Raw genomic sequence first — 27,643 nt, 5'->3', positions numbered from 1 at the left:
GAACCAATAACCGCGGCTTACCGCACACAAATGACAAATATACTCTCTGCGACCTAGAGGTTTGCAAATATTCTAATACTATTGTCCAATAGTCCCAAGCTTGATCCTGGCAAAAGTCACAGTGGCTGTTCTCTGCTAGATGTTCGGGCTTTGCAATACTAGTGTCCCAACAAATAGCGTTTGCCTTGCTACACTGGTAGTAAGCCTCCTTAGATCCTAAAAAGTCACAATTTGGTGTGCACATTGTTTGGCTTCTAATGAGGGCGGCCTCACTTACGACCTGATTTGTCAACCTCCTTAGTGTCTTCTGATGAGTCTTAATCTGTTGATTCTCTAGCGCAACTTTGATCCTTCTGTGTCTTGCGGAACAATTGGTAGCTCCTCTGCCATTTTGGCATGCTCTGTGTAGGCAGATACAAGCAGTCTCCAACTGAGCAATGAGTGTCCTCAGTGTCTCGAACATCTCCAGCCATTCAGCCAGCTGTACTCCGGTAGCTCTGCAGGCTGTCTCTCCTAGCAGACCTCTCCACCTGACAGCAACTCCGTTCACTTTACTGGATCTTTGTGTTCTCCATATGAGGCAGCCAGAAAATCCTTTTATTGGCTTAGCAGCAGCTAATCGGTGAATCCCTAATGAGGCATGCTTGGTTCAAATTGTCACAAATTTTGTTGCACATGCCAATTTTTCACTAAATTTGCTACATGTCATTGTCAAGCCATTTCTTTGACAACAGTTTAACTCTTTACGAGAAACCCCTTAGACCTTCACGTTTTGGGTCCTTTATTCAGAGCTGACCAATTACATAATATATCTGTTTATAGAAGGCTCTGTGTATCAGATAACAAATGATATAATTCTGACTGCCTGCAGCCACCACAAGGGGGAGCTCACTACATAAGGAGTTATACAGCAACAAATAGAAGCAGAATGCAGTGACCACGCAAGCAGAAGAAGCTGCTCATTACCTGGTCCTATTTGCATGGCAGATACCACCTTGGAGGTCTGTGATGTAAAATTACACAGCCTATATTAATATATTTGTGTACGGATGTAGAAGGGAAGGAGCGATGTTCTGCAGATCCCTAGAGAGCTCAGTGATGCAATAGTCTGTAGAATACTTTATTATGCATCCGTAGGAGGTAGAGCAGACAGATCAATGTTTTGCAGATCTCTAGAGAGGTGTAGGGTTTAATAATCTGCAGAATATATTACTATGGATCGGTCGGAGGTAGAGGGGAAAGAGCGATGTTCTGCAGATCTTTATTGAGGTTGGTGGTGTATTAATCTTATGAGCCTTTTTAAAGGGGCAGAAGATTTATAATCTCTGTCTTATTAAATGTCTTCAACAAAGGGTTAAAAGACTTGGGAGAAAGATTCAGCTCTGCCTGGAATATAAGTGATGTACAGTAACCATGAAGGGAGGGGGGTCCTTCCTTCTCCTCCGCAGTGCCTGGTGCACACCCAGCCTCGTGCTGACATCACGCAGAATGACAGAGCATCAGCCCCTTATCAGTCAGTGGAGCCGCAGCTTAGTGCGCAGCCTCCAACCTCCTCTCTGTCTTCTGCTAGCAGGAGGGATGCAGACAGATCCTGAGCCTTAGAAATCCTCCATTCATCCATCCATCCGTCCCTTGAGACGCTCGTCCTGACACACAGGGGGCTCCAGGATTCACACAAGGAGCAAGGAAGATGCCGGTGGATTCTACCCAGGAGGAGAGGGCTGCGCAGAAGGATGTCAGGACGCTGCAGGCTGAAGCAGGTGAGGGGAGGGTGGAGGATCTTATTTCGGAAAAGGATGAAGGATCAGAAGGGATTAGGAGTGAGACACAGGGATCAGCAGATCAGGGAGGGCGCAGATCATCGTGTACCTGACATGGGAAAATCTTGGCCCTGTGGCGAACAACCAGCTGAACAGTCCTTGTATTCAGGCCTCAGGCTCACTGACAAGGATTATCACTGGGGGGTGATAAGATTCCTTCCAGGCCCCGACACCAAGGATCTGATCCTTAGGTCCATCTGTCCAAACAGCCATATGACCAACTCTGACTTTGCATTGTCCGCCCTGTTCCTATAACGTCGCTCTTCTCCTCAACAATGACTCTGACCCACTTAACAAATATTTGTCTGACCTAATTCTTAAGTGCTCATTTACCCCAGGGCCCAGGGGTCGGGTCTTACACATGGAGTGGTGACAGTGCATGATGGTAGCTTGTCAGAACGGTGCGTGGTAGGCAGTGATGAGGTCAGTACGTCAGGGATCAGTGAGCTTGGTGACTTGGTCACTTTTGATACATTTACCTTAAATGATAGCAATTGCCAACTCAGATACTGCAGAGTCCGGGGCTACAGTGGTGCTCTGAGAGGGTTCAGTTGAAATATTGTCCTGTCTCTTTAAGTACTGATCTGGTAGCACTGTCGTTGACACTGTTATGGGGGGAACTATGGCTGGATCTATTCTTTATGGGGCCCCCATGGATGACTACGCTGAAGGCCATATAGCTGGTTCTGCTAAGACATTCCAAGAACAGTGGGTTGGGTCTTTGGATATAACGGTGCCATCCTGGACACTGGTGCCTAAGGGGGCTCACAGGATCCTCCACCATACAAAAGAACAGCAGAGTGATTATAGGCAGTGCAGAGCTGTGATAGTGTTGAATCCCTACTGCTACATAGTGTAAGGACACTGCATTCATATAGCATGTGGTATGGGGTCCTGGCACATGGCCTTACATTGGGACCAAGGAGCTCAGTTGAGTCATGAAGGTAAATCCTGACCCCTCTCGGAGAATGGCTCTGGAGAAAGTTAAGAATCTGAGCAGGAATATAAAGGATGAGGGTCATGGTGCAAAGTCAGGGTCTGGGGTCTGTGTGAGATGGTTGTGTGAAGAGGGGATGTGGGAAGTTGGGGTTGTTGCTCTTGGTAGGTAGGAGAGTGGATCTATCGCGGAGCCATAGGTGCAGTGACACTTGCTGATAGTCGGAAGGCATTACAGAGATGATACTATAATAAAATGTGTCTTGGCACCACAAGGGTTATCTGGAGCATAGAGCAGAGTCAACAAGGTTGGGCCTCACAGGATCAGAGATATATAGGAGAACGACATGGACCTTAGAAGTCTGGGAATAAACTGTCCCTAGAGCAATGAAGATCATTACTGCATGGACTGGATATAATTGTAGCAAACTCTCAGCTGGGAGAATTATTAGGTCCTCTGCAAATAAAGCCCAATCCTTAGTGTGAGGGCCCTTTAACACGGACCGAGAGAGAATGCGAAGGATTATCGTCCAATCTAAATGTACGCAGAACTGTAAGACGAACAATACGCTTGTTTGTTGATCAGTTTCCGCAGGCATAAAAACTGAACAACAGATCGGCCCACGTGAACAGGCAGTCAGTCATCTATGAACATCTGCCTGTTTACTGTGAATGGAAGCTGCACCCAACAGGCCATGCCGTGTAAAAGCACCCAAACTTTCTAATATGCTTTGTGTTTCAGTTCTTCACCATTAGCCTAATCCCTGTTTGCTGAAAGTGAAGGGAACGCTATTGTTTACATTAACCCCTTAGTGACAAGCCTATTTTTTACTTTAAGGATCAAGCGATTGTCATCATTAGATTGTAAGAGCCGTAATTTGTTGACATAACCGTATGTGGGCTTGTTGGGTTTTTTTTTGGGGGGGGGGGGGGGACAAGTTGTATTTTTTAATGGCACCACTCTGCGGTATATATAATGTGTTGTATAACTTTTATTAAACTTTTCGGGGGTAAATCAATGAACCGCTCAGAAGTGCTGCCATTGTTTTGGGGTTATGTTTTTACAGCGTTCACAATTCCGTAAAAATAAGCTGATCCCTTTCTTATCTTGATCAGCGTGATTACTGCGCTACCAAGTTTATTTCGATTGTTTTATTTTTTTGTAATTTTGCACAATAAAAACACATTTTTAAAAGAAACAGAATTGAGTCTGCATCCCCACATTCTAAGGGCTTATTCAGACGACCGTATATCGACTGTGTTTTCACACCCGGCCGATATACGGTGTCCTTGTCTGCAGGGGGGAGGATGGAAGAGCCAGGAGCAGGAACTGAGCTCCTGCCCCCTCTCCACTATTTACAATGGGAGGGGTGGGACGGGGCGGAGCTAAGCAATGGTACTTAGCTCCGCCCCTGTCTCACCCCCTCCTATTGCAAATAGTGGCAAGGGGCGGAGAGGAGGCGGGAGCTCAGTTCCTGCTCCTGGCTCTTCCATCTTCCTCCCCCTGCAGACAAGGACACTATATCGGCCGGACGTGAAAACCCAGCCGATATACGGTCGTCTGAATAAGCCCTAAGACCCATAACATTGTTATTGTTCCATCAGTGGAGCTCTGTGACGAGTTATTTTTTGTGAGGAGAACTGTAGTTTTTATTGGCACCAGTTGGAGGTACATGTGACATTTAGATTGCTTTTTATTGTGTGTTTTGGGAAGGCGAGCAAAAGAAAAATAGCAATTTTGATATTCCTTTTAAAAATTGTTTTTACAGTGTTCACCGTGTGCGATAAATAACAAAATATTTCATTGTTTGGATCATTACAAATGCAGCTATACCCATTATGTGCTGCTTTTTAAATATTTTCTTTAGTATTTTAGCAATTTAAAAAGGGGTTTTGTAGGAAAAAAAATTATATATTTTTTAACTGATTTTTTACCATTACATTAAACTTCATTGAACTATTTTTATGCTATTTTTTAGTCCTTCAAGGGGACTTGAAGATGTGATAGTTCGATCGCTAGAATAGTACACTGCATTACCTATGCAGTGCATTCTACGAAGCTTAGGACAGCAGCCTGTTAGACTCTGCCAGAGGCGGGGTCTAATAGGCTGAGTTACATGGCAGATATAGAGGCCTATGCCAGGCTTCCAGTTGCTGAGGGAACCCATTAGTACCTTGCAATCACACTGCGGGGTGCTGATGGGTAATGGAAGGATTCCCCTGTCACATGCTCATATGCTACAGTTGCTATTGATAATAAGGGGTTAAACTGCCATGAACTGAGGTTTCTCCTTAGAGCAGGAGCCTGGCTGTCAGTAGCCTTAAAAAAGACATATGTGCAGATTTAAAGCCCATTAATGTGGTCAGTAAAAAGGCATATTGGAAACCTCTCCTACCAAGCCCTGCTAACACAGCTGAGGGTTTCCTACAGTGTATCAGTGTAGACAATCCTCCGTGAGCTAAACACTTCAGCAGCACAAATCCAGAGCTGTCGTGCCCGAATATAAAATCCATAGCAGGCGCCCACGTACTATGTGCCATTTATAACACTGCTCTTCTTGTGTGGCAGTGAAGCCCCCTCAGGTACCAGGGCTCTGTTTCAATCTCTCTGCCATCATGAACCCCTGGCTCTTACCTACACTAATTCGTGGTAGCCAATCCATGTGATCAGGTGATTGGGGGAAGTTTCTAGAGTCTGCGTATAAAAAAAAAAAAAGTTCTCGTTCACCAACAGCAAGCAGAGATCTTGGTGCAGAATTGAAACACAAAGTCTAATAGAAAATGGCTGAACTGTTTATTATAGAAGGATGAAAGTTTATTTTCCGGGGACTGGATGAGGCCTACTATGACATCCCGGAGGGTTCCTCATCCTTCTGGTGTCTAGATCGTGTCATTGAGTCTCCAGAAAGTTGAGGTTTGTCTTTTTAGGTTGGTCCCCAGAACAGAATGTAGGGAGGAGAGTCCTGGTGTCAGCAGTGAATGTGCAGATTGTTACACGTCTCTCCGGGGAGCAGACGCTGAAGTCACACGGTACCAGATACAGAAATACATAGTGCTGCCTCAGCTCTGATCACAATATACAATGCAGCGTATGGCACATAGCAGGACAGTAACCCTCGGCACACAGAATAAGGGAGGGTACAGGGGCAGAGGTACTACAGGGGGGACATGTGTAGAGGTTCAGGGTCTCCCCTACTCTGTCTGTGCTCCTCCTTTACCCCCATGCAGGTGCGTACACCTGCATAGCCTATTAGTAAAGTCCATCATCTTTCCCTCAGGGGCGGGCACATCACCATGGAGACGGCAAACTACTAACTGTGTGCAGTCTCAGCACAGCACTGATTGGTGGAGCTGCAGTCCGCAGGGGCGGCTCCACCAATCAGCGTGCAGACTGCATGCCGCTGAGGAAGGATGGAGCAACGGTCACTGACAGCCGCAGAGTCCCTCCTGCCATCCTCCAGTCTCAGACCAGACACAGAATGTAAGTGGTCACTAACCTACACTAGTGTCTCCGCCATGTTGTCCTCATGAGGGAGGCGGTGTTTGGGTTGCACATTGGGGATGTGAAATCTGCAGGGGGAATATAGACAGCAGGAGTGGCAGGCACACCTGGCGGGTGCTGGGGAGGCTGCGGCTGCCTTTAACCCCTTAACCCTTTCCAATCCACTGTCTGACCTCTGAAGACATTATGATTTAAGGCTGTACAGCTCCGATGTTGGAAGACGTCCGTCGGGGTTCTCTTACTGTATGTTGCCAGCCTCTCTGCTGTCGGAGCCTATCCAACGTGTCACCTCATGCAGTACTGGCTTTAGCCAGCAGATAGCGCTGTTGTATAATGGAAAAAAAAGAGTGAGCCCCCTAAGAAAACCAGGATACAAGTTGGATTGGAAAGGGTTAAGGACATGGTCCTTTTTTAAAAAAAATTTGTTTACCAAAAATCATAACTCTTTTATTTATCTATCCACGTAATGGTCAGAGGGCTTGTTTTTTGCGGGTTTAATTGTATTTTTCAATGGTACTATTTTTAGAAAAAAAAATTATTTTCTGCCGCCATAACTTTTTTATTTTTCCTTCGACATACGTGTGCGAGGGCTCATTTTTTGGAGTACATACAACTTTTTGATGGCTTTTATAATACTGTAGGCCCTGGAGTGTTGCGGGGCTAAATGCCAGTACTAGACTGAGGAGGGCAGCTGAGAGGGTGAGGTGCAGCCGGCTGCTAATGTACAGCATCTTAAGACTAATTTCACACAGAGGAGTGCGATATCGGGCCGATATTGCGCTCTCCAACGTGCGACTTTCCCACGGATGTGAGGTGTTTTTGTATTAAAGCCGCCTCGCATCACTTCGGGGAAGTAGCGATCTTCCAGCGTGGCTGACATCGCACTGGGTGCACCTAGCATGCAGTGCGATGCTGCCCCATTGAAAACAATGGGTGATGCGATGCCAGGGCACGCCCAAAATATAGGACGTGCCGCAATTTTTTTGCGCGTCACAGAATGGAGCTCACATTCGTGGGAGATTTGTACGTCTCGTGCGCACACATCTCGCGTGAAAATCTCGGCTGTGTGAAAATGGCCTAATGTATCCTTTACATGGGCTAAAAATCTCGCATAGGGAACGAGCTGGTGACATCATCACCAGCTTGTTTGCGCTCGGGCAGTCCGTCTAGATTGCATGGTTCTCGTTCACTTATCTTCAGTGTTTCGCATTCCTACATGAAGCACTGAACGATCAGTGGTTAAACAGAATAAGTGCACGAGATGGCGGGTTTTTTTTTTGCCAACTGAGGTCTTAAACATACGAACGTATGCGCAAATATGATCGTTGCAACAGAACGTATTTGCGCATGAACAAGTTATAAGTCTTCGTTTTTTGTTTACTGTTCAAACCCTTCGCTACTGCGTGCACAAAAAAAAAAAGCAGAAAGATAGGGAAGGATCTATCTTTTCTCACATGTCGGAACGTGGGAAACACACTCGGGAGAACAAACCCATTGAAATCAATGGCTTCGCTTTGTCGCGTTTTGCGCAAACACATTCGTCTAAGTCCTAAAACTGAATGATGAGTGATAACCTCACGAGTCTCGCTCGCCATTCAGTCGTTTACCCGCATTTAAACGGAGCGATGATTGTTCAGTGCCAGCACCTTCTCAGTTGCCCCGCTCAGTCTACCTCTGGAGGCAGGAGCAGCAGCATTTATAGCCCCATGCCTCCTATATATGGTGTCATTTAGTATTACAGGTAGCCTACGGATTTTGGTGCGGAATTTACCGCTGCTTGCGGTGCGTCCTGCGGCGTAATCCTGTGCGGTATCAAAGTACCTTAGGGATAGCGAGAGGATGAATGCCTATAGTTCCACTGCTGCTTATACATTTACTACCCCATTCCCTCATTCTATGACTGGATATATAGTCTTGTGTAGTCTGGAATTGCTGGTGCTTGTAGTTCTACTACTATTAAGACTTGTGGTCTTGTGTTCTGATATACTCTAGGTCTCTCTAGGATAAGCTGGTATATGTATCTGGGATTGCACATGCCTAGGTAATACCAACATGAAAACATCACCGGCCTCTGTCTTTTAGGCTAGGGTTCCATGGCGACTTTGCCCGTGATAGAAGTTACACGACCAACGATCACTGTGTAGCCCTGCGACCTTGCACTGGAGTTGTAGTGTAAGACACAGGTTACAAATAACTCCAGCCGCTATGGATTATACAGCAATCTTTGGCCACGCCACCCCTGTTGTGGCCAAAGCTGCCGTGTAGCCCAGCTTAAACAGCGGCAGGTTTTTAAAGCCCGGTTACCTCTTCCACTTTTTTTATGGCAGGTGGAGGCAAATTTTAGGCCATACTCATGGGCCAATGTGGTGTCATCGTCCTCCAGGCTAAAAGTTGTCAGCAGGCCGCTCTACAGATCTGACGTCTGACAGGTCTATGTGGAAAGTATTTACTTGGCATGCAGTTCCATCTCAGGCAGCTATACAAATGATTAGAGTTGTGGTGATTAGATGAACGGTCTCGTCACCTGAGGCCCTAAGAGTGGTTCCCCTTGGCCTATAAGAGGCTCTCGGAGGCTCCTTGTGTTTAGTGACCTCTTCTTCCGCTGGTGTGGAGCTTGTTGACCACTAGACGCCTCTACGGCACAGAGAAGAGATTTCACCCCATTACCAGAGTGGTAGAGGGGCGCATTATTGGGATGTGAGAAGCTGGATGGTCGTATCGATGAATTGCCGCCACCTGGGCCGTTCTAATCAGACTGTTAGGGGGTGTTGGGACAAGTGGATGTGTGAGGGCACACAAGGCCACCAGGCTCAGGAAGCCCTTAACAGACCAACAGTAGAGAGGATCGTTTGATTATCTGATAAGCACACGTAGCTCCAACTGTTTTGTTGCCTGCCATCCAGAGATAGGTAGCGCCATTGTTATAGGCTCCTGTGTCTGTTGACACCATTTCCAGGTGTTTGGCTGAAGGACATTTGTTCTCATGGTGCCCATTAAATGTACGGCCTTTGACACCCACCGTCGCCTTGTTTACAGCGGTGTCATGAACAACTAAACTGGACGGCTACAGAGTGGAACCGGGTTGTCTTCAGCGACAAATTCAGGTGTAGTTTGGGCAGTGACGACAGCCAGGTTTGTGTCTGGAGACCCAGGGTAGGGCACCTCAATCCGGCCTTTGCTGTGGGGTGGCACACTGCCCCCTGCTGGTGTGCTGGTCTGAGGGGACCATCACATATGACAGTCGGTCCCCCGTAGTAGTGGTACAAGGGACAATGACAGCTCAGCGATAAGTTCAGAACATCCTGCAGCCACATGTGTTCCTCTCATGGCAGGTCTTGCCAGAGGCATCCTCCAGCAGGATAATGCTCGGCCGCACACACAAGGGGGTCCCAGGAAGCCCCCACAACATTGTCACACTTCCGTGGCCTGCCGGGTGACCAGATTTAGCATTAATAGAACATATATGCCAGTATGACATCTTGTATCCAAGCTAGAGGCGGTACAACAGGGTTCTAGAGCCACTGTGTCCACCTGTATCACATCTTGTATCCAAGCTAGAGGCGGTACAACAGGGTACTAGAGCCTCCATGCCCACCCTTATCATATCTTGCATCCAAGCTAGATGCGGTACAACAGGGTACTAGAGCCTTCATGCCTGTCTGTATCACATCTTGTATACAAGCTAGAGGCGGTACAACAGGGTACTAGAGCCTCCATGCCTGCCTGTATCACATCTTGTATGTAAGCTAGAGGCGGTACAACAGGGTACTAGATCCTCCATGCCCACCTGTATCACATCTTGTATCCAAGCTAGAGGCAGTACAACAGGGTACTAGAGCCTCCATGCCCACCTGTATCACATCCTGTATCCAAGCTAGAGGTGGTACAACAGGGTACTAGAGCCTCCCTGCCCACCTGTATCACATCCTGTATCCAAGCTAGAGGCGGTACAACAGGGTACTAGAGCCTCCCTGCAAGGGGTCAGTTTTCCACATTAAATTCTCCTTTTGCTCTGATATTGTAATCACTTACTTATACCAACGTTACAATCACACAGAGGAAGTATCTGGACTTGAAAACTGTATTATTCTTTTGAAATCGCTATATATATAGATTATAATCACAACATCTGTATGATTCAGCTCTGTCTGGCTCTCTCAGAGCAGTAAATCTCAGCATGCTGCATCCTCATTACATTTACTGCTTGTGAGACATTTTAGAGTGACCCTCCAGTCCTGGACAAACAAAGATGGCCATATTGCTTCTCTGACAACCTGAGGCGCGCTGTGCCATAGTATGCAGGGGTAGTCTAAGACACTATGTGCTGTTGTGACTGGTGGCGAGTGCTACACATGAGAGCAGCGCTGGCCAATCAAAGGAGAGTGTAGTGTGTTTGACCAATAATGCACAGCGTGTATCAAGTAGTCAGGAAAGCATTATGGCCAGCTTTGTTGGCCCAGGCCCAAAGGGTCGCTTTAATCTGCTACAAATTAGTCAGAGGCCATTAGGGGGAGCTGTGTGCTAGTGAACGTAGCATTGTAACTAGAGATGAGCGAGCGTACTCGTTAAGGGAAATTACTCGAGCGAGTATCGCCATTTTCGAGTACATGCCTGCTTGCCCGAAAAGATTCGGGGGCCGGCGGGGGTTCTCTGCATGTTGCTTGCACAAATATACTTGTATGAATTCGCCCTAAGTGTAAAATAGTCAGCGTCATATCAAGCCCCATTATACTGAGATAATGAAATAGACTGTTCTGTTCTAACATAGTTCATGCATTCAAATTACTATCAGGTCGGTATGCAATGATCCAGTGATCATTGTACAATATTACCATAGCCGTCTGTATGGTGTAGCGCCACCTACAGACAGAAATTATTATCCTTTTTATCTACTGCAAAATGACAGTGTAAATTTATAGAGTTACATATGATGGAGACTTCACATTTATTTATTCTTCATTTCAGGTTCATCTCCACTTGCTTCTACGGCATCAACCCCAAGTAGTGACTCCACCACTCCTAAATGTTTAAGTCCATTAGAGGAATCCCCATTGGTGACCCCAGCCTGTGCCCCCACCATTGCCCTAATGACTCCATGCCTTCAGGCCAAAGAAGGACACAGACCGCAGCCAGAGGGTGCAAGCAGTGAAATGCCTCCTGGGAACACCACTGGTACCCTGCATCTTCCTTCTAAGATATCTGAGTCAACTGTGACCCAAGAAGAAGAGTCAGAAGAAACAGAGCAACATGATCCTGAAGAAGTGCTGGACACCAGAATTGTGATGGGGGAAGAAACATCTTGTAGCCCTGAAGAAAGGGGGAATGTAAATAGGTTGCACACAATGATTCCTGAAAGGGAGATGGTGTTCGGAGATGCTTTGGAGGAAGTATCGTTTCACTTGAGTCACTCTAAAGTTGAAGGGAATTCAGGACAAGAAAGTGACAAAGCCATTGTGTCCGAGTCCACTGACGATTTGCACTTTGAGACCCATGGAGATTTTGCATTGAAAGATGAATTTTTTTCTCAGGGTGAATCTGTAGCTGATGTGCCTTCATTTCTCAAACCCACCAAAGAGTCACCCTGCAGCTCCACAGGCAATGATGTCCACTTATTACAAGCTAAGCCTGTGAGTACCGCTGACTCAGACCCGTACACCACCGCACCATCCACGCCAGTAAAGACCATGTACAGCCAATATAAACACCATGCCTACTCAAAGAGTCACCTCAATGAGGAGCACAACGACCTCGACAATGACAATATGTCTTCTCCTCCGACATCACCTTCAGGATCCTACGTCACTGCAGAAGGAGGCAGCTGGGCCTCCTCAGTCACCTCTAGTGGCTCTCCTTCATGTTCTCCAAATTTGATGGCTGACGTAGACACCATTGAATCTCCTACCCCTTATCCGGACCACATGATAGTTCATGAAGAAGGTCTATGTGAAGACCCTTGTTGTATGTCCCCTGACATGTTAGAAGATGAAGATATTCCAGAACTTTATGACAGAGATATAGACATTGAAGACTTCTCTCCTGCCAATGAGGATCTCATAGATGGGTACCCTAGTGACATCCATTCTAGTGAAGAAGAAGATGAAGATGAGTGGGAAACAGACTTTGCTCCATCTTTTACGAGCATCCCTCTGTGTCCTGAATTCATGAGCACGGTTTCATCAGTCGCGACGCATGTGCAGGATCCACCGCAAGCACCTCTGGCAGGCTGCTCTGCAAATGTTGAGGGTGTCCTACAGCCAGCGAGCCAGCAGGAACGTCACACGGTAAGCTTGCCAAGCACGGAAAATGATCACATGATTCCCGCTTTTATGCTTCCATTCCGGGGAAGTTTAATATTTGAGGCTGAATCAATGGAGATCACATTATTCCCACAAGGAGAATCAGCTGAAAGTGAGGCAATCGATGGAGAAGAGAAAGAAGAAGATGGTGAGGATGATGATAGTACTTCAGCCTCCTATCTACATTCATTATCTGAGACCTCAATCAATGAAGGTGTAGATGAATCGTTTGCTTATCAGGATGACACCTCAGAGTCCTCAGATTCAGCCTCTTACAATGGAGAAGAGGATGATAAACGCTATGGCACAGAGGAGTATGCAGTGACAACAGACTCTGCTGCACAGAGCGCAGAGGGCCCAGTGAGGGGTCAGCATGACTCTTCCAATTCTGGTTGTGAGAGCGAGATGGAGACATCGTCTGATCTGTCCGACTCGGATGACGAATGTGCGGTGTTTACAGCTCTGGGCATGAACAGTGAAGACCTTCTTGGAATTGAAGAACAAATTGTCAAAGTCAATGAAGCCAGAAATGAAGATAAAGAGCTCGGCGGTGAAGAATGCGATGAAGATGTGGGATTATCTCATCTAGCGCAAGGCTTTTCTGAAGATCCTTCTATCACACAAGACAGTTCCAGCGAGCTTGAAGACTCAAGTATCAGCAAAGCCCCTCATGAAGTGTGTGGAGAACCTATAAGAAGCACTTTAGTTCTTACAACAGAAGTTAAAATGGAACCAAATTCTGAATTATCTCCCAAACTAAAGGACAGAGAAGGAGCGATGAGGACGTGGTCCGATAGTCCTGTAGAACAACAATCATCCTCATCATCCTCTGAAATGGACCATATCCTTCGAGCTGGAATTGGCAATGTTGGTGAATGTTTGATTGCGTGTTTTGACACTGATGAAGAGCTGGATACGTTGCCCCCTCTGTGTACCCCTGTACAAAACCGACAAAATGACAGAACACAAGATGATGAGAACGGAAGGAAAACTTCCATGGCTGTGCAGCTGGCTGAAGATAGAAATTATTTCACAGTGAAATGTGAACATAATGAAGATGCCAAAAAGTCTGATGAAGAGGAAAGTGATGTCTCCCAAGGACCAGTGTGTACCACAGATGCCAATCAGAGGTATGAAAGAGAGTCAGAACTTGGAGAAGTAGATAGAACTAAGGAGGATATCACTTATGTAGAAAATACAGCCCAAGAAGAGTTGTTTGCATGCTATGACTCTGAAGAAAACCCTGACGAAGTTGAACCCTTGGATCGGGCTTCACTCCTTGCTCACATACAAAAACAACAAGAAGAAGCTGCTGCTTATATCACAGCCCAACTGTCCCATAACAAAGAGGAAGAACAGACATTGGATGGAACAACTACACAAGTGGATTCTGCAGCAACCTGTACAGACAGTGACATTGCTGACAGAGTGCATGATATATGCAACCATTCAAATAAAGCAAGAACTAGTAAGAAAGGGTCCAACATGAACTTGGTTACTGCTGAATTTACAGAGGACTCTTCTGGATTATTCACAAGTGAAACTTCTGGGTTGGGTAACAATAATACTTTATTCATTAATGACCAAAAGGACTTCCAAACTAAGGAGAACATGTATACTTGTGAGAAAACAGCAACTAAAGTGGAAAACATTACTATAATAGATCGTGTTTTATCAACTCATACCACAACTCCACCATCATTTCCAAAGACTTCAGAGGATCCCGCAGATCGAGTATTAATGTCAAATAAAATATCAAAGGCGCAAGATGATTATGATCTGAAGAGCTTTATAAAATGTCCGTATACTTCAAAAAGGGAATTGTTGCCCCCGTTCTCTTCAAAACCCAATGAGCCAGTAACAGAGGACAACCAAGGAGTCAGTAGGTGCCAGGTTTCCAACATAATGGAGATTGAGGACTCCGGTGACATACATGACCACCCTGTTTGTAAGGAACCACCAGACAGAGAAGATGTTCTTCAGAGCAACAAACAAGCTGAAAAGAATGGAGACAATCAACAGTTACTTGAATTTCCTACGAGTGATACTGGAAGCATCTTCCAGCAGAGCAGTTGTTCCCACATCGAGATGGATAGCAGCTTTCCAAATGATAGTCATCCAGGACAAGATAATACAGTAACAAATATTTTAGAATTGGCTAAACCAGAAGAAGGAAATAGGCAACTCAACAAAAGAAATGTATCTGATACAACTGGTGACAACAGGGGCTTAGAAAATATATCAACCACCGGTAATGTTTTGTGTATCTCACCAACCCTAAGAGACTGCAGAGACACTGCTCATAACCCACTGACCATCCCATTCTCTTCACTCCACCAAAATCTTTCCTGCACTAAAGGATCATCAGAAAAGAATAGTTTAGAAGATCGCCATTTCATAAAAACCACCATGACATGTACAGAAGCCAAAGAGCAAGTCAAGCTGTTAGAAAAAAAGGAGTCACAGGGCAAAAACGTTTCATATAGTCTTTTCTCAAATGTTGACTTGGAAGAGTCTTCAACTAATAAAGATTGGCAACTAGAAGAAACTCACCACAAGTTAACAAATACTCCACCCATATCTTACATATCAGAAAGAAAAGAATGTAGATCATGTGATGACACAAGACAAGAGGTCCTCCCACCATCAGTCAGTGCCTTGTCAGATTTAAAATCCAAGCCAAGAACAGACAAAATTGAGATGTTCGGAGACATCCAAGAAATGTCCAAGCTGCTACAAGGTTCCTTTGGTAAGCTGGAGGCTTTGGATCTCAGTATTCGGTCAGGTTCTTCAGAGGCCAATGCTTCCATTTCCTCAACTAAAATCCCCAAGGTCATTGATAGTAGAGATGTTGACCCTGGGGTTATAGCCCAATTGGAAAACAACAATGTAGAGTGCAAGACACAAAAGGTTGGATTTACTTGTGATATGGAAACACAATCAAGAAGGGACATGAGTCGGGATGAGGCACTGAAGTCTGACAAGGTAGATAGAGGCTTCACAAACAAAAAGAAAGTTAGAGACAAGACTTGTCTTGAATCTGAAAAGTTACATGATCAGTTATCCGATGAGGTTAAAAAAGCAGAAGGCATGCCTGAACAGAACATGAATAGTGGCTTCAGTAAGGACTCGAGGACCCCCAACCTACTCAACAAGAATCTAGAACATGAGCAGCAGAGCACCAGGAGTAATGACAACCAGGGCAAGATGTCAAATGTAGATGTTGATCGTGAGTTGTGCCGGCATGTAGCCCCTAAAATCAAAGCTGCTCTATCCCCTACTCCAGACTTTATGAACCCCGCTTCTGCTGTAAGTAAAGTGCCTCCTGTAAAATCTTTCTCCCTGCTGCCTGATGGAAGTCCTCAGGATCAAAACCTAGTCAGGCATCTGTCTGCTCCTGAAAATCTGGGATCCAAAAAGCTTTCATCAGGTAAATTTACTTTGTTGCCCATCACAGTCAGCTCTTCTGAAACCTTACCAATTTGAGACCACATCATCTACACTAGCACCGCAAACTCAAACCCTTCACAATAATGTACCTCCAAGGCTGTGATCATGCATTGTACAGCTTGAGTAGAGTTTGGGTAACCCTAATATTCCTGGATTGTAGGGCCAAGACTGCAGACCATGACTATTAATATCACATTATGCCCTGAACCTCCACCCATTGCTACATTATTTAGCCTAGTCATAGTCGGAAGGACATGTTGAGAGAGTGAAGCTTTCTACAATTGATTAGATTATATTTCTTATGTCATTTGGCTCAATATTAATACATTTCATGGTATTTCCAGCAACTTCTGAAGGCATCTCTACAACCTCCAATCTGAGCACAGAGCCTTCCTTTACCAGCCGGTGTCCAAGAGCCTTGCAGAGCCAAGAACAGGTGGGAAAGAAAACCCCACTGACTTGCCCCCCATCCGAGCCAAGCTCCTCCAGTGACAGTGAGCTAACATCTCGAGGGCAGGAGATGCACCTGCTGCGGGAGACATCTGCAGTAACCCTACTAGGTATCAGCAAACCCCTTCTGAGGCAACGAGGGTGTGAAACGCTAAGTCACAGAGGTAAGACATGATCATATTCAGATGCAGCAGTGCTGAACTTGTCATTGATTGGTGCATCATGTTGAGGAAAATGTGATTGTTCCCAGTAAGAGAAACCAAGTAATCTTGTAGATATGATACTTTTTAATGTATATACATATGTACACATATAAAAAGGCACAGACATGGTGTGATTAATTTGCACTTAAAACAATACCAGACAAGATTAGCAGAGGAGTAAATACTTAAAGGGGTTGTCCCGCGCCGAAACGTTTTTTTTTTCTCTTTTCAACCCCCCCCCCCCCCCCCCCCCCCCGTTCGGCGCGAGACAACCCCGATGCAGGGGTTAAAAAAGATTACCGGACAGCGCTTACCTGAATCCCCGCGCTCCGGTGACTTCTTACTTACCCGGTGAAGATGGCCGCCGGCATCTTCTCCCTCCGTGGACCGCAGGGCTTCTGTGTGGTCCATTGCCGATTCCAGCCTCCTGATTGGCTGGAATCGGCACGTGACGGGGCGAAGCTACACGGAGCTACACGGAGCCCCATTGAGAAGATAAGAAGACCCGGACTGCGCAAGCGCGTCTAATTTGGCCATTAGACAGCGAAAATTAGACGGCAACCATGGAGACAAGGACGCCAGCAACGGAGCAGGTAAGTGAAAAACTTTTTATAACTTCTGTATGGCTCATAATTAATGCACAATGTACATTACAAAGTGCATTAATATGGCCATACAGAAGTGTATAGACCCACTTGCTGCCGCGGGACAACCCCTTTAATTGGTCCACTGTTAAGAGATGTGACAGTTTTATGGTCTCTAAATTGGGGTTACACGGAGTGATGCTCGCTCAGACGACAGTTTGAGTGACAGCTTTGAGCGATCATTTTGAATAAACGATTGAGTAGCTACTTAATAGCAATTAAGCGTGCAAATGAAGCCTTTAGTTAAAAGCAGTTAACAGCCCGAGGGCTCTTATCTGCTTTCAGTTCCTTTGTTCTCCAATGGGAAACAATGCTATCAGGAGAACTCCTGATAAGGCTGAATGACGATTTTTAGTTTGGCCTAAACTTAACGACCAGCTAGCAGTCACGAAAAGTGCATGATGCCGCACGTTTAGACGCAATGATTATCGCTCAAACAATCGCTCTCTAGTGATTTTTGAGCGATCATCGCTCCGTGTAAATGGGCCTTTGGAGGGTCTCCAGGCCAGCATGTTATCGCTTTTTCAGATTTCTCATATTCTCCACTGATGCAAAAAGCCCCCTCCGAGGTGCATTCCATTCGCTGTGAATTGAAGTTGCCTTTCAATATGATTACTTTCATATGTTCTATGTTGTGTCCGTGACTAAAAAAGTACTCCACCACAGGGGATTCTGTCTTTCCCTCTTTAATTTTGTGGCGATGAGATCTCATCCTCGCTTTCAGTTTTTGCCCTGTTTCTCAAAGATAAAGGACCCCAAACAGGACATTTACTGCACAGGATCAGGTACACAACATTGGACATGGAACATGTAAATGTCCCAGGGATCTTATAGTCCTGCTGTGTGTTGGGGATTTGTATCCTGTCTGGGGTCAGTACACGTGAGCAGGTCTTGCAGCTCCTTACCTTGGAGGGATTACTTCCTTTTCGTGTGGCAGAGGGCAATATACTTCTGACTATAAAGTTCCTCAAATTTGGAGGTTGCCTATAACACAGAAGTGGAGGGTCTGGGAATATGTTTTTCAGACGGTCATCCTTGTGTAAGGTGGATCTTCTTTGCGGTTTGCCTTAGTACCTCTAGCTGTGAATTGTAGGTCACTACTAGAGGTACATGATTGTTTCTTTCTTTTGTGTATTGGAGTAGTTGCTTCCTGTGTATCCTGGTGGCTCTGGTCATTTGGTCATCAATTGAGGTGGGATGGTAGCCCTGATTTAAAAATGTCCTCTTAAGATGGTATAGATGTTCCTCTCTGTCTGTTGAGTTCGAACAGACCCGGTTGTGTCTGATGGCCTGGCTGTAGACGATGAACTTTTTGATGTGTTTAGGATGGGAACTGTCCCATCTGAGGTATGTGGGCCGATCAATCGGTTTTCAGTATAGGGATGTCTCTATTGAGTTGTTTGAAATTTTTATGATGGTGTCCAAAAAGTTGATTTCCGTATCGTGTAGCTTAATATCAGGTTTATGGTGAGGTGGAATGCATTGAATCTCTCATGAAATTTTATTAGTTCTTGTTCGTTGTTGGTCCAGATGATTATGATGTCATCAATGTAGCTGAAGTAGGCCAATGGTTTGCTGGAGCAGGAGGCCAAAAAGTCACTCTCCAGTTTTGCCATGAAAAGGTTGGCATATTGCGGTGCCATTCTACTACCGATGGTAGTTCCGGTAAGTTACAGGAATATCTCTTTGCCAAAGGAGAAATAGTTGTGCATGAGAATGAATCTTGTGAGTTGTAACACCGACTCAGAGGTAACCCCATTGGTCTCAAGGTGCGCCTGGCAGGCGGTCAGTCCATCTTCATGTGGGATGTTGGAGTATAAGGATTCCATATCCATGGTAGCCAGGATGGCACCATCGGGGATAGGAACTACGGTTGATAGTTTGTTCAGTATGTCCATGGTGTCCTGCAAGGAGTTGGCTGTGTTTCTCACCCATGGTTTGAGGACACCTTCTACCCATCCTGAGATTCATTCAGTGAGGGTTTCCTCACCTGAGATAATTGGCCTCCCTGGGTTGCCAGTTTGTGTAGTTTGGGAAGCATGTAGACTACTCCAACCCTGGGGTTCTCCGGTATCAAGTCCAAATGTTTTGTGGAGCCCACAGCCAGGCTTCTGATTACCATTCCCAATTCCTTCACATATTTTTGAGTCGTGTCTTGATCCGGTTTGGTGTAGTATCTGGTGTCCGTCAGCTGTTTGTCTGCTTCTTTCTTATAGTCTGATGTGTTCATGACTATAGCACCACCTTTATCTGCAGGCTGAGTTAAAACACTTATGTTGAAAAGGGAATTGAAACAAAGTGCTTTTCATGATGGACTCTAACAACCTGTTTAGCCTGTAAGCAAAGTCAGCTATGTCAAATTTCCTAACGTTTTTTTAGCAAAAATTACTGTTGTGGTATATTAATCAGTTATAGCAGAGAAGACGGAACAGTGGTGGTCCAGCAACCACTGGACCACGCCAACCAAGAACCAAGGAGTCCTGTTCTTATCTTCTGTGCATGTGTGGTCTGCTCTCCATTGGAGTGAATGGGAGCCATGGAAACCTATAACTGAGAAGGGTGCAGTCACAGAGCTTCTCTTATAGGAAAGATCAGCAATCAACTCTATATACCACCTCCTGTTCCAATCGTTTCACTTCTCTTTGGACCAACAGCAGCCACCACTAGAGGGAGCTGAGGAGTTTACTGTGTACTATTACCATGTTTAACTAAATGTTGCTGGGTACTCCTGACTGCATCTTACAATTTTTAAGAAGGTTGAAAAGCGTTGGAACTTGTCTTGTACCTGCCGCTTCTTCCTCTGAATATTAGTCTTTGCTCCAGGTTCCTGTAATGACACCGAAAGCAACGATGAATCGCTCCCTGAACTGGAAGAAGCAGATCTGACCGAGCCCCGGACATCCACCAGTCAGGTATCATCTTGCTGTTTTTCCACACTGACCCATGATATATCTCCAAAAAAGCACAGGCGTGATGGTTGTCGGGATGACTGCTGGCCACTTATGTGTCCGCCGGTTGTCCCGAGTTTACATATCTTGCATTACGTTGCATCTTACACTTCTGCTGGATTTCTTGTACTTCTTAGGTGCTAGGAGTTCACATGCTAGAGCAGCAGAGTGCTTAGCTGTATTGCATTGAGGTAGATGGAGCTCAGCCAGGGTGGAGCTCAATGATTATGTAAAGACCAGACAAGTTCTAGCGATGATGGGAGGTTGCTGCTGTTGATGCAAACTGGCTCTGACAGACTGATGAACACCACATCCTCGATCCGGCTGCCTTCACCCTTCAGTTAGGGCTGTCAGTTAGAATTTCATCTCCGTATTCCATTTATGGAGCAGAAAAACTGAATTAAAATGGAAATAAATATTTTTCTATTTTTTCCTCATTGCTTTCAATAGGTTTTAAAGAAAAAAAAAAGAAAAACAGGAAACAAAGTTTTCCATTCCGTTAGATCTCTGTTTTTTTTTTTCTTTTAACAGAATGTATGCAGCCTGCAGCCTGCACTATTTGTTCAGTAATGGAGCAGACGCAAGGGAAGATTTTTGGTAAAAAACAAAGAAAAAACATTGAAATGAGTGGAGGAAAAAACTTTTATTTCTGTTTTAATTCTATTGCTCTGTTCCAAAAATGGAACAAAGAGATGGAATTATAACTGACGGCCCTAAGTGAAGTGTGAATACAGCCTCAGATGTGTTTAGCCAGATCTGGGGGTATCAGGCCTATCTCCTCACTTAGGGTCCATCTCACTATATAGAAGATGTAGAACTTATACCAGCTATACATATACAAGGTGTAGTCAGAAAGCCTGATCTAGCACTATATGTTAGTACTGAGGTCTATATTGAAATAACCATAGCGTACTTGAATAGGAAGGCATGGAAGGACTACATAATGCTATGCTGCACGGGCCCCTAGGGGCCCCAGAACATGGATTTCAATTTTGTGTTGTGGTCCTGGTAAGGGCCCATTTACACGGGATGAGTGTTGGACAAACGATGCTCGACAGCGCCCCCCAGTGAAGCACGCTCATGTACTGTTATACAGAAGCGAGTATCACTGGATCACTCAGAGCGCAGCTAGCATGAAGATAGAGGTGTTTTCCCCCGCCTCCATTCACTGTAAGCAGGCAGTTGTTCAGTTCTCAGCATGCAGAAACTGAACGACTGAACAACTCTCACTCATGCATTTACATGGGCTTATCATCGTTCAAAACCCGCAGGAGTGAGTGTGCGGTTTCGAACAACTTCTAACGATAATTATAATCGGCTCGTTAAGAAGGGGTTTAAGAGCGAGAGAATAAAACCCAATTGCAATGCTGAAGAGTAGCACGCGAGAAGCACAAATCTGCTTCCTCCATCTAAGTCCCGTGGGACCGTGGCTATGACTGAAGTAAGGAAAGTGTACACTAAGGATGGGTTCACACGGGGCGGAATTGCCGCGGAATTTCCATGCAGACTTTCTGCATGGAAATTCCACAGTCAATCTTAAACTTGACATTAAGCAGCAAAGTGCACGAGATTTGCAAAAATTTCATCCACAGGCTGCGGAAACTGACATGCGACGTGGAATTGAAAGCCGCAGCATGTCAATTTATTGCCATTTGCGCTGCGGGCTCTCTCCTCCCTATGGGGAGTGATGGCCGCAGCGGAGAACAAGACGCTTTCAAAACCCATGGGACTTCAGATGCGGAAATCTCATGGAATTTCTGTGCAATCCCGCTGCGGACATTCCGCAAGATTTACGCCCCATGTGAACCCAGCCTAAGTGTTCTCCTTCTGTTGTGGTTTATGCACAGAGCAGTCATTGGACCCGTGTTCATTCCAGGGACTCTCAACGCGGATCAGTACCTGAATCTCCTTCAGATGACGGTGGACGACTTTCAGGATGATCTCCCCTATCGTAGCAGGAGGCGGCCACTTCCAGTACACTTTTCTTACTTCAGTCATAGCAGCCCCACGGGACTTAGAGAGAAGCGGAAAGCGGATTTCTGCTTCTCACATGCTATTCGTCAACTTTTCAATTGGTCTTTACTCTCGCTTCCGGGGGCCACAACATAATTTAAATCCATGTTCCTGGGCCCCCAAGGGCCTGTGCACCATACCACCCTGTAGCGTAGCCATGGCTTCCTATTCAAGTACATTATTATTTCAATGTAGGACACTAGTATTGAGATATAGCGCTGGATCAGTCTTTCCATCTACAACCTGTATACAGAAGAACGGAAGCAGCCCAGGTTATACCAGCATGATCCATAGCACTACAAGATGATGTACAGTATAACTCATATCACTATATTATCGTATACAATGTACAGACTTCAGAAAGGGATGCTAAATCTGACACCTTTGTGATTTCATAGTCATTTTGGGTGTCTGTGGAGACGGGTAGGTGAAGATGGGCAGATACAGGAGACGCTGTAGAGCAATTAGCTGACGTTCAGCGTTTCTTGCATGGAGCAGCCACAAGGGACAGGGAGATCAGCGGGTAAACTGCTCTGATTGCTGCTTGCCTTAGACCATATCCATTTGTCTTCCTGCAGAACCAGCTGGCACACTGTGTAGGCTCCGGCGAGGAATCCATCAGCAAAGCCAAGCAAAGCCGTAGTGAGAAGAAGGCTAGGAAGGTGAGTGAATAATTCATGAGACGATCAATGGAGATGGATTCTCCTAGACACTGCCCTTCAATGGCTGCTGCCTGTGAGGGACGGGCTCCTAGATGCCATGACCAGAGGTTGCAGATGCATCCAAGCCCTAGTGATTGAGCGGGCCAAGACTCCATTACTATGTAATAGGACAGAAGTGTTATAAATGGCACTTGATGACTGGGGAAGAGGCTGAAGCAATAGAGACATGGCCATAGGCCCCAGATCCCTATGACATAAGCAGTGATCACAGTCCCTACTAAAAAGTTTCATCAACATTATCATGGCTTCTGCTGCACTTTCCAACAAACACGGTAGATGGAACTCTTATTAAAACAACCCTCCAGTTTCAGGACAAAGTTCTTTTCCGGGACTGAAGGGGGGAGGGGGGGTATGATATATTACCCTCCAATCTTTCTCTCCATGATCCCACTTTCAGATATCGAAGAAGCTACTTAATGCACTGCTCGCTAATTGGTCAGTACTAATCAGAGAAGGAACCTCGTGTGGTACAGAGTGTTAAGGCAGCACAAATGGAGTCCTAAGCTCTTGCTCATGACCTTAAGGTTGTGGGTTTAATCCCTGCTTGGGCTAGGTAGCCGGCTCAAGGTTGACTCAGCCTTCCATCCTTCCGAGGTCGGTAAAATGAGTACGCAGTCTGCTGGGGGGTGAGTAAAGATGGCAAAGGCAAACCACCCCGCAAAAACAATATGACGTCACCCTAGGAGTCAGTCATGACTAGGTGCTTGCACCAGGGGACTCTACCTTACCAATTAGGAGGTATAGTGCATTAATAGTCTAACACTACCAATGCTTTATGGGGACAGCTGAAAACATGACCATGAACCAGCAGATCAGAGTGACATCAGCCAACAGCAGGTAATATAACTGCCTCCTCCAGTTGCAGGACAACATTTGGTCCTGAAACCAGAGGGTCGCTTTAAAGGTGTTGTGTGACAGAGGTCAATACATTCAATATTGAAAATAACTTTTACTAATGTTCACTTTTTTGTTTTCTCTCCTGCTCTCCTCTGTGGTGCAATCATGTAAATATTCTGCATTCTCTGGGGTTACCCAATAGACACAAGAGACAAAACTAACTTTGCGTGGACTTCCCTTTATTAAACCTCCACTCATAAGCTCACATTCATAGGAGTGGAGTTCACATGATCAGAAGTTTATACAAAGTTTGTTAATGTTACCATGGTAACCCCAGAGAAAGCACAATATAGTGATCTCTGATGTATGAGTGAAAAAGTAAACATGCCACATATATTTTCCCCATACAGTAGTTCCCACCTACTTATTAAAAAAGGAACAGAGTCCAGCCATTTGTCTCTAAAGGACTTTACAGTATAGCGACAAGAAATGTCGGACGATCAAGCTGCAGCAAGCTGACCTATGAGTCAAAGTTCCTGAATAGTTGCTCCCTCATAGCTGTAGACTGCCAATTCCAGGAAAGTGGGAGACAACCCCTGCAGGAACCATAAGAGCGGCCAGGTTGGCCATCACCTAGCTCTCCTAGAAATAGTTATCATTAAGAAACAGCTGAATTAACAATTTAAAAGGGTTGTACGAGGTTAGAATAATACAGCTGAGTTCTTTTAGAAACAGTGCCCCTCCTTTACACAGGTGGTATGTGATATTGCAGCTCAGCCCCATTTACTTGAACAAGCCAAGTTCAAGCACCAGGTCCAACCCGTGGACAGGTGTGGTGGGGTTTCAAACAGGAAGCAGTCATCTTTTTCTGATCCCATAAAACCCCTTGAAATATTTCAATACTCCATACTTACTAGTCTCTACCATGAATCTCTCAATTTTCATCTTATCACCAGGCAATGTCCAAGCTTGGCCTTCGACAAATACATGGCGTCACCAGGATCACCATCCGGAAGTCCAAGAACATCTTATTCGTTATAACCAAGCCGGATGTATTTAAGAGTCCTGCTTCTGACATCTATATCGTGTTTGGAGAGGCCAAGGTAAGAGAAGTTGACCAGGGTGGGATGTAGGGTAGCGAGAGTATGTAATTGCCTCAACTGCCTAGCAGCCTTTAGAGGGGCAGGATGGTGATGCAGTGGTATTTCTGTAGGTGCCACTATACAAGAGAACTTGTCCTCCCCATGGCAAGGACCCATGTTTGCTAAATACACTAATTTTCTGGGGAGCGGTAGTAGCTTTTACTCTACTCTGATCCCAATATTATCACAAGCTCCTACACCCCAATCCTGACCATTGACAACAAGCTCAGGACTAGCAACCATTTTCTGCATTACTACTGCTAGTACTAGTGGGGTGTCAACATAATTGCCCCCCCCCCCCCAAATCCTATAATTCCAATTTTCCAACTGCATCTGGTATTGGGGTCCACAAAAATAATCTTTATCAACAGGGTCAAGGATTTCTATTTGAAGGAGGACCTCATGAATGTGAACACCACTCCTCCCCACTGTAGAAGGACCATCTGGAGATATTCTTCCATCTAGACCCAACATTGACATTGGAAGGGGCCCCAGCACACCATAACCATTACATGCACCATAGGATGAACCCTGATATAGAAACATTAGTGGCTTCCACCTTCCTGCCTGTCTAGGACTTTTTTTTTCTGTTTTTGAGTCTTGTCTTACTTTTCTCCACCAGATTGAAGATCTTTCACAGCAAGTGCATAAGGCAGCCGCCGAGAAGTTCAAAGTCCCGATGGAGCATTCACCACTCATCACAGAAACTACGCCCACCCTGACCATCAAAGAGGAGAGCGAGGAGGAGGAGGAGGTGAGATGGTATCAATAGATCTGTTGCACTGGTTTTAAGTGGTTTCTAGCTCTTCAACCGATCCCATTGCCTTTTCCTTCTCTGCACCACAGGTGGATGAAACCGGATTAGAGGCGCGGGACATTGAGCTGGTGATGGCTCAGGCCAATGTCTCCCGAGCGAAGGCAGTACGAGCGCTGAGGCACAACAACAACGATATTGTCAACGCCATTATGGTGAGTTATAACAATAGACTACTTTCAGATGGCGTGATACAATTCTTTCCCGCAACAAACGCGATGCAGGGAAATGTCTATGACCCCATTGAAAAGAATGGAGTTCATACTCGTGCAAGATTTGTGCTTCTCACAACACACAAATCTAGTGTGATTTTCTTGGTCATGTGAAAGCAGCCTAAAGTCGGCTGCGCACAAGCGGGTCGGATTACGTATGCTGGAGCCCGCAGTGGCATCTGACCCTGATCGCTGCCGGCATCCATGTGTACCTGTCTTTTCTCTTCATCTGCATTGTGGAGGGCCAGAACGGGGGCAGAGCTAAGTTACGCCCCGCCCATTGCAAATAGTGGTGAGGGGGGGGGGGGGGGGGGAGGAGCTCAGTGCACGCCTCCGCCCCCTGCAGAGAGGGACAGCGTATATCGGCCGGGCGTGAAAACCCGGCCGATATACGCACGTCTGAATAAGCCCTTAACCTCAGCTGTGGCTACATGCAAGTCTTTTAAACTGATTCTAATAGTCAATTTTTATGAACCTTTTTTGGATAGTGCGTTACTCCTTGTTTGTATGTAGAATTGAATGTGATATAAAGTTCCTATCTGTTAATTCTTATAATATGACGGAGGAACGGTATGTGCACAGTTCATGTAATACGGTATTGCCTTACAACACTATGTATATTTAATTTAGTTGCTTGCCCTTAAATTCCTTCAAGGTCTCCTATATCCTTCATGGAATATGGATCCTACAAAGAAAAAAAAAATCATACTCCACTTGGTGTAGAGAAGTAATATTATTTGTTAAATTATGTCTCTAGTCACCTTCAAAGCCGCAGTCACAATTCTGCTAGTTGTCACTGACTAATACAGCTCCAATGCACAGCATGGAGACACAGCATTATGGCCACCATCTCCCCAAGTTGCCACAATATAGTATGCTCTATGTAGGCAGTGAGTCAACAAGGAGAGCTTCAGCTATGCCAAATGTCAAAAGGTGAATGCAGCTCTGGATGTGACTGGAGTAATAGTCTTACTTAATCTTGCATTACAACAGTTACTTAATATTATATGTAGACTTATTAGCTCACGTGGATAATATATCTTTCTTATTCTGCAGGAATTAACCATGTAGCCACTGGAGCCTCCCGCTACACTCCTGTATAGATGCACAGCTATTCATTAAATGCCTCTGTATTAGACCTGCATATACTCCTACTAGGATGCACAGACAAAGCTGCTCAATAAACCTTGCCTGATACAGCCCGACTCTGATGAGTTTCTATCACGTCATCCGATAGGGTTGGGGTTCACAAGTCAATCATGCCATCGTTCACACTGGTGCCTGGTGCACATTTCATAAAGTGCTTGTAGGGCTGCAGGTTCAGAGCTCAGTGGGTGTTCCATGCTTGTGGGGCTGCAGTTTCAGAGCTCAGTGGTTGTTCTCTGTACAGCCACGATCTCTCTTCTCCGGCATGTCTTCTCTCCTCCCTCTCACACATTGCATGGCTGTGTCAGCGGTGATCTCTAGAAGAAAATGCAGCTCAGAAGTTTCTACACCTGCCGTACGTGAATAACACTGACCAGATGACAGTACAGTGCTGAGGATGCTGAAAGTAAGAAGCAAGAGTCATGCATTTCTACAGACTCAGATTTCAGACTTAACGTTTTGCATCTGTGGAAAACAATAGCTTTGCATTGGAGCTGTATGCACAAAA

General features: G+C 45.5%; 1 protein-coding gene across 1 annotated transcript; it reads left to right on the top strand.

Moving 5' to 3' along the window:
• The first annotated feature begins 1,527 nt into the window (after positions 1-1,527).
• Positions 1,528-27,643, top strand: LOC136587187 (NAC-alpha domain-containing protein 1-like). The gene is made up of 9 exons (XM_066585724.1): positions 1,528-1,760; positions 11,224-15,984; positions 16,349-16,618; positions 20,125-20,213; positions 22,841-22,924; positions 24,778-24,924; positions 25,586-25,717; positions 25,810-25,932; positions 27,046-27,643. The coding sequence occupies exons 1-9, from the start codon at positions 1,691-1,693 to the stop codon at positions 27,058-27,060; spliced, it is 5,691 nt and encodes a 1,896-aa protein (XP_066441821.1). The 5' UTR covers positions 1,528-1,690; the 3' UTR covers positions 27,061-27,643.

The sequence above is a fragment of the Eleutherodactylus coqui genome, chromosome 12 (genome assembly GCF_035609145.1).
Source record: "Eleutherodactylus coqui strain aEleCoq1 chromosome 12, aEleCoq1.hap1, whole genome shotgun sequence".
Taxonomy (NCBI): Eukaryota; Metazoa; Chordata; class Amphibia; order Anura; family Eleutherodactylidae; genus Eleutherodactylus; species Eleutherodactylus coqui.
This window is presented reverse-complemented; position numbering and strand designations above follow the sequence as displayed.